General features: G+C 40.8%; 1 protein-coding gene across 1 annotated transcript in view; it reads left to right on the forward strand.

Moving 5' to 3' along the window:
- Positions 1 to 6034, forward strand: part of SLC30A10 (solute carrier family 30, member 10) — a 19294-nt gene extending 13260 nt beyond the window's left edge. Inside the window, exons 2-4 of the mRNA XM_009333712.1 lie at positions 312 to 470; positions 3986 to 4222; positions 5436 to 6034. Coding sequence (XP_009331987.1) covers positions 312 to 470; positions 3986 to 4222; positions 5436 to 5911 — 872 coding nt within the window. The 3' untranslated portion in view covers positions 5912 to 6034. The remainder of the gene's footprint in view (positions 1 to 311; positions 471 to 3985; positions 4223 to 5435) is intronic.
- The last annotated feature ends 5822 nt before the right edge of the window (positions 6035 to 11856 follow it).

Here is an 11856-nt window from a genome sequence, read left to right on the forward strand (position 1 = left end):
CCTCTCCCCGCCCCCTCGGACCCTTCCCCGGCCCTCCTCGTCCCCTCTCTCCCTCCTGTTTGCCCTCGGGACCCGCTGAGCTGCCAGACCCATCCTCTGGGCCCTTTTGAAGCCCCACACCCACCCGTGAGCCCCGGGGAATTTCACTAAGCTCGCTCAGACACCCACCGCCTCTTTCACCTTGTACTTTACACCGGGCTGCTGGGCGTCCCCTCGGGATGGGCGAGGGAGGCATTGCTCAGAGAGCTGCATGGAAAATGGTTTGGTTTGGGTTTGGGTTTTTTTTTTTTCCGCGTCATCTTTGAAATAAGTTGGTTTTGAGAAGGATGATGTTTTTTCTGTTTGTAGAACTTATACACAACACAGCGTTTCTTCTTTGAATGCAGGTGACTCACCAAATGACCAAAAAAGCCCTGAAGAGGGGCCTGAGAAGAAAAAAGAGAGAAAGTCTGAAGCCTTGAACATCAGAGGTACAGCATGGGAGGATACTGCTAATATTATATTGCCTTTAAACACTTTCTGGTTTCCATTGCAGATTTTTTTTTTTTTCCAAATATCAGTAAGAAATGGAGCAAAAGCCCAGGACTCTTCTATGTATATGGACCCAGTTATCTTTAGCAGAAAGCTTTTGGTTGTATGTGATAGCATAGATAATACCAAAATAGTGTGATGCTGATTTGGCTGCGAGGGTGTTTGCATTTTGATTTTAATTCTTTAGAAGAGTGCAGCTGAACTTTTTGGAAAGGAGACAAAGCCTCTTGCACTAAGCTCAAGTCACTCGAGGCCTTATAGGAAGGTAAAGCAGGTATCTATGAGGTGCTTCTTTGAGTGTCACTGCTGTAGTAGCTGAGCAGTTTTCAACTTCAAAATGCTTTTGGGCAGAAGACAGAATTTCTTTGAATCCCGAGGTTAACAGTGTTTTGTAGTCAGCACGAGGAAAAAGGTGCTGAATCTGGTGCTTCAGCACAGTGTTTTTCCAGGTCCTTGAACTGTGAACCTGTCCCTGAGAGAGTCTGTGACAGTATCAACCCTTCTTATGTTGTTAGGCATAAGTATCAACCCTTTTATGTAATTAGGCAGGTCTCTGGGTATCTGTGGAGTGAAACTGTATAGCTACTTCTAGGAATAAATTAACCAAGTGTCTCTTTCCCTTTCCCTCTCTGTATAGGTGTTTATATGCATACACGTTTACATACCTATGCTGAGCAGAGCCAAAAGCAGGTACCTTGGAGTGTATTAAACTTTGAGTTTGTCCCTCAAGGAAAGGGCTGTCAGAAAGCTGAAACAGGATGGTAGTTTCAGGCTTCTTATGGTCACCTATCAGCATCTGATACTCCTCCAAAGTTGTGTGAGTTGGCATCACATGAATTCAGCTTAAAGAGGTTGACATGGCAGTCAGGCACCTGGGTTTTTTTTTTTTGGTGTGTGTCTGTCTACCTGTCTTTCAGAAGTGTTTTCAGAGTTACACAGATGTGTCTGTAAGGGAAGACACTTTGGAAATCAAACCATGTGCTAGAGCCACAACACTTTCCTGAATGTCTAGAAATCAGTGTCACTGGATGTTCCGGCAAATTGGAGCGGGAAAAGCAAACTGTCACTTTCAGGAGAGAAGGATAAGAAACCGATGAGTATATTTTAGAGAAGGGCTTACTTGCCTGAACAACAGTGCTTAGGCATAATGATGCTGGAAACTTTCAAAAATGTTTGAAGGATAAGGAGCTTGGTATCATTTATTTTAAGATACCTGTCTTCTTTGATTTTTAAAAAGAGACTTTTCCTCTAAGTGCTACTTTAACTTTAGTATGTCATCTTCGCAAAATCGATTTTCATTGTCCTTACAAATATTCTTTGCTTCTTTAGCCAGTGTTACAGATATGTGTCTTTAAAATTCTGATTCAAAATCTATGTTTTTTCTTTTTTGCTGTAAGTTAGTTACATAGCTATACTTACTTTGTAATCACTTGGCAAAAAATTCTATACATTATAGAATCAGAGCCTCCCTGAAAAACATGGCTGGACAAAAGGGATTGGCAGAGGAATTGGTTCCTTGATTTTTAAAAGTGGTAGGAACAGGAATGCAGACACTCTGCCTGACTGAGTCAATTATTGTAGTGTAAAATTACTCCTTTTACTTCTTGAGCATATGCAGAGCAGTTCAGACTTTCCAACACAAGCTGTTGGAAACTATGTGTTACCTGTAGTTTTACCATACTGACTTTATTTACTAAAAATTCATTTTCGGTTCTATTTTATAACCATAGCTTTTGGGGGTCTATAGGGAAATGGGTTAATTTCTGACCAGGCCCTCATTCTGTGATGCGTAACCAAGATGTACGTATTAACAATGTTAATGATGTAAAATAAGCGTTTTCCAAATTCCATGTTCTCAATTCATAATTTATCATAATTCTGACATGCTTACTTTTTTTTCTTAATTCAGAAGAAGACTTTCTGGAACATTTTCCTGTTCTTTTTAAGCTGTGCTCTCTAGTTAGTTGCCTTGGCAATTGCATCCTGCCTGTCCCTCTTGTTCATGCAATAGCTGATAGCCCATGCGGAATCAGGATTATTTGTAAATGAAAAGGAAACACTGCAACACTGTTAGGAGGAGTAAAGCCCTGTGGGCGTCTGCCAAATGGGGCAGAACACGCCTGACTCCAGCAGAAAGAGCTGCGCTCACTGGAAGTTTGTACTTTCTTATCTGACCCAAGTGATTCAGAGGAACTTCTTTTCTCACGCTGAAGATGAATGTTCATGCAAAGAGCTGGCAAGAAACAGCAGCACAGGCACGGCTCTAGGTCTAATCCAGTGTCCAGCATCACCAGAGTCAAAACTCTTTGCTGTGTTGTTAATGATTTTCAGAGGGAGCCTTTTACAGCTTCTCCAGCCCAGAGGAAGTGGTTAAATTGGAGTGAAGCTCTTGAAAGTGCTTGTCATCGGGATGTTAAAAGCAAATGATCCTTTTTATTCTCTCACAGGCTGCGAATAAAAAGTACTGACAAAGAAATTAGCTTCATATATTTAGAGATGTTATGAATTAGGCAGGGCTTGGAATGAAATCCGAGTCTGAACAGTAAAGACTGACAAAACTGGAGTACATTTGAGCAATGATGGAAAGAGGGAAGATCATGTAAAGTAGTAAAAAAAAAAGGAAGAAAGAAGGAGTTCTTAGATTATTGTAACTTTATAGCAAGAAGACTACTTTGGTCATTGTAGTTGAAAGGGCAGCTAAAAATGTGTTATTACAAAAGCCTGTTTTGTGTCTTTACCTTTTGTGCAAAAACATATCTATAGATGTAAAAAGTGGTACCCAGCATTCCTCTCAACTTAGAGTAGTCCAGGCACGTATGAAACCGTGGTGTCCATGTGACTAACTCTCAAACCAGATTCTGTTTTTTTTGGGGTCTGAGGGCTAGTAGTGTTGGTGGGACAAGGTTTAATATGACTAGTAATCAAGCTTGATCCAAAAATTCGAGTTTGAGGGCGTTTGGAGCCATAGGAATGGGCTTAGGTTTCACTTAGGTAATTTTTCAGATTTTGACAGAAGCTGATGGAGGAGAATAACTGTTACTGGGGGTGGCCTGTGGCTCTCAGCTTCCAGGGTAGAACAGATAGATTTAGTCATCAATTTTTAATTGAGAATTGAGATTTAATGTGCCAGGATCTCTTAATAATCTGCAGGCATTTAAGCAAACACATTTTACGTTGCCATGGCATTGCAGTGGGACCGCAGTTGCTAGCATACCCTACATGTTTAATAATTCATCCCACTTAAGCAGCTGTCGTTCAGAGTCAGTATTTCCTTTGCTGTTTTGTTCTGAAAGCTGTTATTGAAAACTTTGGTTATGATGTTAGTGCTTGGAATATTGCATTTTTCATGTCAAGTAGAACAGACTTGAAAAATGCAGCTTTACTCTTCCCCCCCCCTCCCCCCCCACCCCCAGTAAAAAGCCCCCACTAATGGAAATTGTGCCATTTGTTTCAGGTGTTCTTTTGCATGTTATGGGAGATGCACTTGGATCTGTGGTCGTGGTAGTTACTGCTACAATCTTCCATTTACTTCCTCTGGGGAATGCTCCATGTAATTGGCAGTGCTACATTGATCCAAGCCTGACAGTAATTATGGTGTTCATCATCTTGTCTTCTGCATTCCCGCTTATCAAGGAGACCTCAATTATTTTGTTGCAGATGGTTCCCAAAAGTGTTAATATGCAACTACTGAGTAAGTCAAATTTGTTGTTGAAATGCTATTAATTTTAATGATATATTTCAATGCATATGTTATTTCTGGAATGACATGTTTGGATTATTTACTCATAATAGCTCTAAATTCTCAACAACCGTGAGAAATAGTCACATGCCTGTGTCCTAGCAACGTGACTCAAATCTCTCTGGATTAGTTAAAGCATGCATTTTGAGAATGTGGTACTCCAACAATACATCAAAAATACCAGGTCTTGAGCTGTTAATGCTTTGTGTGGGGTGTTTGTGAAAGAAACAACACTGAATTACAATATTTCCCAACCCTGCAGCAGTTTCTTCCAAAAGACTTCCAAAACAGCTTAGAAATTTCCATTAAGGTTGGTTAATTTTGTAGCTCTCTGGTGCTGTTCACACTGCTTAATTCTGGGGCAGCACTGGTTATTTCTGGAATTCCACCATGCTCAGGCCTAAAGAAACGAGAAGATGTGGTGTCTTGGCCAAGGAAGTGGTGTTCTAACATTGCTTCTCTGAACGCCAGGTAAATTGCCATTAGGGAGCCTAAGGGACGGGGTGAACCCAAAAGGAAGGGTGGCCTCCTTGTGTGGTCATCTGGAGACTGAACTGAAGGCAGCTGGGAGTAGAATCGTAGAGTAGTTTGGGTTGGAAGGGACCTCTAAAGATCATCTAGTCCAACCCCCCCTGCTGTGGGGACATCTTCAACCAGATCAGGTTGCTCAGAGCCCCCCCCACCAGCCTGACCTTGAATGTTTCCAGGGATGGGGCATCCACCACCTCTCTGGGCAACCTGTGCCAGTGTTTCACCACCCTCAGTGTAAACAATTTCTTCCCTTATATCTAGTCTGAATCTACCCTCTTTTAGCTTAAAGCCATTCCCCCTTGTCCTGTCGCAACAGGCCCTGCTAAAAAGGTTGCCGCCATCTTTTTTATAACCCCCCTTTAAGTACTGATAGGCTGCAATAAGGTCTCCCTGAAGCCATCTCTTCTCTAGGCTGAACCACCCCAACTCTCTCAGCCTTTCTTCATAGGAGAGGTGTTCCATCCCCCTGATCATTTTTGTGGCCCTCTTCTGGGGGCCATGAAGACAGTAGATATATTTTACTAAGTACAGCTCTTTCAAAAAGATAGTTCAGAGACTGGTGCTTTCGGATAGGGCTCTTAATGGGAAAGCTAGTGCACCAAAGCCTCTAATGTGTTTCTCTTATGTCTTCCAGCTGACAGACTAGCTCGTGTACCAGGGGTTAGCAGCCTTCATGAGGTGCATGTCTGGGAACTTGCAGGTGGGAAGAATATTGCTACTCTTCATATCAAGTGCCAAACCCCTACTGATTACCAAGATGCTGCTTATAAAATACGGAAGGTTTTCCACGAAGCAGGGATCCATTCTGTGACCATCCAGCCCGAGTACATTGACCGCAAGACCTCCCAGCTACTGTGCAGCTCACCCTGCATCTCAAAAGCTTGTGACTCTCAGCTGTGCTGCAGTCAGCGGGAGCTCCCCCCGGCTAAAACTAATGGTTCTACTGAGAAAAACGATAGTTGCCTTTCTGCACTGCATAAAGACAATGGTTCAAGTAAAAATGATATTGAAATCCCTATCGAGTACCCACTGGCAGAGGATAGCATTAAAACCGTGAAAAATTGTGGCGTGTCTGATGACAAATCACAGTTGAGCAGTACACGACTTTAGGCAATTCCCTCTACTATGCATAATGTTTTCATAGAACGAATGTATCCTGGCTGGAAAGGGGGTCATCGGTGGTTGTAGCTGAAGTTGGTGTGGCAAAAGGATTTCTGTGCTTTAGCTGTAAACCAAAACACGCCTAAAACCCCCTTGTATCTGAAACAAGGATTAATATTTCCACAAAGGGCGTTGCATTCATCTAAGATTTTTCTGATACAGCCTAACCCAGTTCCTTACCAAACTATGTGTGAATTTCTGCTGTTAGAGCGGATGGGGCGTATTGCTGTCTGCACTGATGCTTGCAGTTAATGGCCGGTGGCACTGGGAATGAAACTCTGGCCTTTTCTGCTGAAGCGCGCTGTTTCCTGAAAGCCCTGTGGCCAGTTCATGATTGTACTGGGCTGAAGTACTGTATATTTATAAAGGACGTCAGTAGAGATGCTTTACTGATCCTTAAAACCCGTTTTTTGCATAGACAGTTCATGTTTAACAGTAACGCTTGTGCTTCTGGCCAGTGGGGTTTGTGAATGAAATTAAGAGTGTTTAAGGGGGAGGGGAAGCACTCAGGAATTTCGACTTGCATTGTTTTCTTGACTGGCTCCTGTATTTAGGGACAGAGCAGAAGCTGGTCTTGCTTCTCTACTAGTAATACTGGAGTCTTAGCCTAATCACAGATAAGTATGCTAAAGAATAGACTTCTTGTCATGAAAGCAAAGAAATACTACTAACGTTGTCTGTACTGATTCTAGGGAATGGAAATGCAGGCAGTCAGCCAGTTAACTTTTATCTTGTTCACTGTTGTGATTGTACAACTCGGGTCTTTTTTATTTTATTTTTTTTCTCCTGACAACAGAAATTATAATAGCCACAGGTCTTAATTCATCATGGTGTGGGATGATTGCAGTATCTTTAACACTGAGTGTCTGTCATTATTCATGCTGAATAAATAAGCTAATGTGTTTATTATGAGCAGTTAAAATTCTGCGGTTCTATTATTAAGACACAATTTGATATTGTATTAATTAAGTCTCTTTAAAGTTTTATATGCAGTGTTATCACTTAGGGGAAGCTTTAAAAAAAATTACAGGGAATTTTTCCTTGTTTAGTCTTGATTAATTCTTGCTGATTTATGGTAAAGGTCTAAGCCCTCCGCCCTGCCCTGCCCTTCCTCCCCCTGCCCAAAGGTGTATTTCACAGTGTATTTAGTGAAGCAGTTCCTTTATCTTTTTGCTGCTTGCTTTTTTTTAAGGCATGCAAGGGTGCTCTAAGGAAAACAAGATGACGTGCCCTGTCACCGATGCTGGATTTAGGTCAGGTCTGTTCTCCAGGTTTCTTGGAGAGGAGACCCGCTACCTAATTCACACTGAGCGTAGTGCTTAGCCGCACTGGCTATGCAGACCAGATCCAGAAGCTTTCAAATGCATTTTGCTGTCAAAAGCAGCCCTTCAATGGTCTGTGTGGCCTGGGCAGGGTATTCATTTATTCATGGGGACACCACTATAAAATAGTGATGTCTTTACTTCAGTGACACCTTAACAGAAAGGGAAAATTGATTTCCTGCCTGGGCTGGGAAAATACCAGGACCTCTTGTAAGGCTGTCTAGAAAGCAGCCAACTCCTTATTAATAAGGACGATTACATTAAGTCAATGACTATTAAAACACACAGCAGGCTGTTTTACTGCTTGGAAAATGCTATTTACTGAAGCAGTGATTGCAGTCTAAATAGCACATTTCTAGATTTGTAGTTGCCCCTTTTGAACAGATTCTTGGGTGAATTAATATATTTTATAGCCTACCATCGTAGGTTTGTATTATATAAATTAAACTGTGTGTTAGTATAATTAAAAGCTTGATCCTGCAGTCTGTTTGATTCTGTTGGCAGCTGCAGAGGTGGAAGCAGCAGGACCTCGCTTGGCAGTTACTGCACGAATTAATGTAAATCAGGAAACATTTTAAGAATTGCTCTGTCTTTTAAAAGCGTGTGGCATAAAGTAAGACAGCCCTTTCTTCCGTTCTTTTTGTCCTTATTTTCATCTGTGATGATGTGTAAATGTCAGGGTTTAGATGTAAATAACAAATATATTTATAGGTTTTTTGAGAACGGGAATAGAAAGCTCCCAAAATAACAACAAAGTCTGTGGGAGAACTTGCTTCCCAGATAGCTGCTAAAAGAAGCACCCTTTCATAATTATGCATTTGTGTCTTAAATCAGGTAATCTTTTTATATATACATTTTATTAAATGGTTGGAAGATGGAATGGCAGTATTGTTTATTCTGGAATTGGAGAAAACTAGTATGTGTAATGTTGAGGCATTTGACAAAATGGACTATCTTTTTCTTTATCCTTCCAGTGTTTGTTAAAACTGTGATTATCTATTTTTTAAGTTTTTAGAAGTGTTGTAACCTGAAAATACAATGAAGTAACATTCGTAAACATTTTTCTTGTCTGGTTGATTGTACTGTAATTGTTGCCCGTGAATAAATAGGAAAATACCAGGGATTATAGAAATCTTCAGGTCTAGAAAACAAGCAGATTTAAAATTTGCTTTATTACTTAAGCAGGCAAAACCAACAGAGCTATATTATTTATGAGGTGAACCTTGTTTTTTCTGTGTAGGGACTTTCAGGGTATCCAACTAAGGTTTCTGACCCGGTATCCTTGTTTTCCTTTGAGTCCTGGAAGAAAATATTTTTCTTCTCTGTTTTAAGTGTGTCACAACTAGGCTCTACTGGGTGGCCCCTCTCCACTTCTGTAGAAGCCTTCATTCCAATCAGTGTGTATTTTGTATTGGCTTATTTCCCTTCAGTTCTTGGCATATCTCTTCTAATTCTCTTGAAGTAAGCTTACCTCATTTTGAAATACACTATATTTCAGTATTTGCCCTCATGTATGGGCACGTGTTCTAGATTCAGTTTTGTAGTGTGTTGCACTGTTGAAAAAACTCTTTTCTGGCCTCTTTAGCTAAATTCCTTTTTTTCCCCTCCAAGTCAGTAATGTAAAATTTCTGACGATTGCAGGTTGATTGTGCTACCCTGTCCTCTTCAATTACTCCCTTCTGATTGCACCATTATGGCATTCAGTTTCTCTTGCCGTGGTTGCCCCTATCTGTCCATCCCTGTCCGTAGCAAAGGAAATCTGCTTAAAACACAGGTGATTTTCAACTGCATGTCCAGCTTATGTGGCCCTCTGATCCATAACCAGTCATACATGTGACCTAGTTGTATGACAACGAAACCTTTGCTAGCCTTGGCAGATAGTGTTGGAGCAAGAGTGAAACATGGAATAAATTAACATGGCATTGAATGCAAAAGCAATTTACTGGCCTTCATCAGTCGTGGGCCTTTTCTTAAAATGCATTCAATTTTTTTGTCACCTTTTCATATGTTACCTTTAACCAAATGTGTCAATTTGATAGTTAATTTTTCCTTCTTCTGTAACTCTCTGAATGCAGATCTTGCCTTTGCTTTTCTATGTAAAGAAAAATAACTGATGCTATTTTTAGGAGTATTGCCTTTTTTTTAGGAGTTTTGCCAAATTTTCAGTTGACTTCCTTCTCCTTGTGTTCTTCGCAATACTTATTTTGACTTGTAGTGCAACCGTGTTTTTTTCCTCTTAATGTTTTTCTTATTCTTTGTCTCTTCAATAAAAGCAGTATGGTTTCGCTAGCCTTCTGGTCATGGTGATGTACCTGTAGTACAGTTTAGAAACACCTCTTTTATGCACTGGTTTAATTTTTGCACTCCATTTAATTCAACTTCACTCGCTTTCTGGTTTTACTATGCGATACACTTTACCACTGCGAACCACTTTTTGATCTTGTTTATTTCTTCCTATTCTTTCCCCCTGCCTCTACCTTATTACAACACTTAGTGTCCTCAGTGCTCCCTTTTATTCTGAACTTTGAAGGGAATATGCTGGCATCCGAATTTTCCCCGAAGTGAAGTTCACCACCCAAGGTCTATGGATGGCTACTCCAAGGACTCTTTTATGTCCTGTGATCTGTGTCGAAGTGTTGTCTAAGTAGTCATCCTGAGATATAAATATGTATATTTATATATATTGAAATTCTTTATAAGCACTCCACCTGAACCAACTCTTTAAAGAAAGTTGGTTCCTAAGCCTGAGAAGGTCTAATGAAATCACTGGAGTTCATCAGTCATTCATTAACACCTTAGGGGAAAGCTTGGATCACTAACTGGAAAGCAGATAAAAGGGACATTTCTGAAAAGATAATCCAAACACTATGAAGATTTCTATAGGTTCTGCTACTTACTCTGCTGTACAGTGGAAGCACTTTCTATGTTAAATACTTTATTTGAACAGTGATACCCTGATTTGAGGATGTCACTGTATAAAGTTGTTACATTTATGGAGTTGTGTTGCTTAAAAGTTTCCTCCAGTTTTTCTGTTCATTATGTGATTTAAATAATGTGCCAAAATGTAATTTCCATGATTGCTGAATCAATGAATGGAAAATCTCACTGTGGTTTTGTTAACTATTAGTGAAAAATTACTTAAAGTTTTATGTACAGTTAAATTTTTTTCAAAATGAAGTTTGAATGTCTTGTAAATAAAGTGTATTTTTAAATAAACCCGTTGTTCTGAGCTTGATGTATGTTAGCAAGAGGGAGCTTGTGTCACTTTGGATAGTTTTAAGACCTTTGTATGAGTAAAGTTTGCTCTTAACCTGTGAGCTTGTTAATGTCAGGATTAAAACTGCACACTCCAAATCTTTTTCTTCTTGTCCTAAAGTGGTGTTTTTCAACATACATTAATCCAAGCATGACCTTGCCTCTTTGAAGAGAAATCCCAGGATCACTTGGGCAGCACTGCTGTGATGGGTTTCATGCACAATCGATACGAGTTAGGTTATAACTGTAATGCTTACCATCAACTCTCCAGAGAAGTCACTAGAGCGGCCCTGTAGGTTTGTGGCTGAACTTGTCTCTGCTAAAGTGTGATCAAAGTTGAACGCCATTAAAGTGTGGTCCCTTGCTGTGACGGGTTTATTTTCTTCTTTCAGTGGGGCAGCTAACATGCTTGTTGTTCGATGCAAGAAGCACATGGCAGCTAACATGCTTGTTGTTCGATGCAAGAAGCACATATCTCGGTCAATAGAGATAGCAGGCATTTGAATAACCATGAAGCATTATCTACTACTTCTATATTAGTAAATTAAATATACCTGGGGATATTCCAGGGCACAGAGACCAACCGGCATAGAAGAGCCTGCATCTATGCTAGTAAAATACTGTCCACTTCAAAAGACGGTGGCTCCGTGCTGATGGCTAATTGAGATTAGGTCCTTGACTCTGGACTGTTCCCCGGGAATGGCTTGGGGGAGCAGTAATTGCCGCGGGCCATGAAATGCTTGAACAGCTTACTAATACCGATGATCATGATTCCTCCCCAGGCACTGTTTAATTTGCTGATATTGATGAGGCCCTTGGTCCCTGAGCCTCTGTGCTGTTTTGCAAGGTAGCAGTACCTGCAGACAGAAAAGGAGTTGAAGCTGGTGGTGGTTTCTTGGGATCCGGGGTTGAAAGGTTTCCTCTCTTGCCACACGTACGCCGTGCTGTATCAGTGTGCAGGGTGAGCTGGGAGGGGAAAGGCTGCCTGGATCAGCAGTGTGGTCAGCAGATAACGCTATCATCACAGCTGCTTGCATGGCTCTGGAAACAAAAGGTACAAGGCAAGTGGCACGTTCGATATGACGTTGCACTTTGCTTTACCTCCTTCCAGTCCTAGTACTTTTTTTTTTTTTTTTTCAGCATTCACCCATGTTTAATAAAGCTTTGTGTCTGTTTAACCACGTATTGCTGACCACCCTGTTGTGAGGAGATGGAAACTGAACTACGTCAAGAGGCTTCGGGGTATATACGGGAAAATGAACCCATAAAGACATTGTACAAGTCATTGAAATGGCACAGTAGTTCCACAGCCTAGCG

The sequence above is a fragment of the Pygoscelis adeliae genome, unplaced genomic scaffold (assembly GCF_000699105.1).
Source record: "Pygoscelis adeliae isolate BGI_AS28 unplaced genomic scaffold, ASM69910v1 Scaffold1, whole genome shotgun sequence".
Lineage (NCBI taxonomy): Eukaryota > Metazoa > Chordata > Aves > Sphenisciformes > Spheniscidae > Pygoscelis > Pygoscelis adeliae.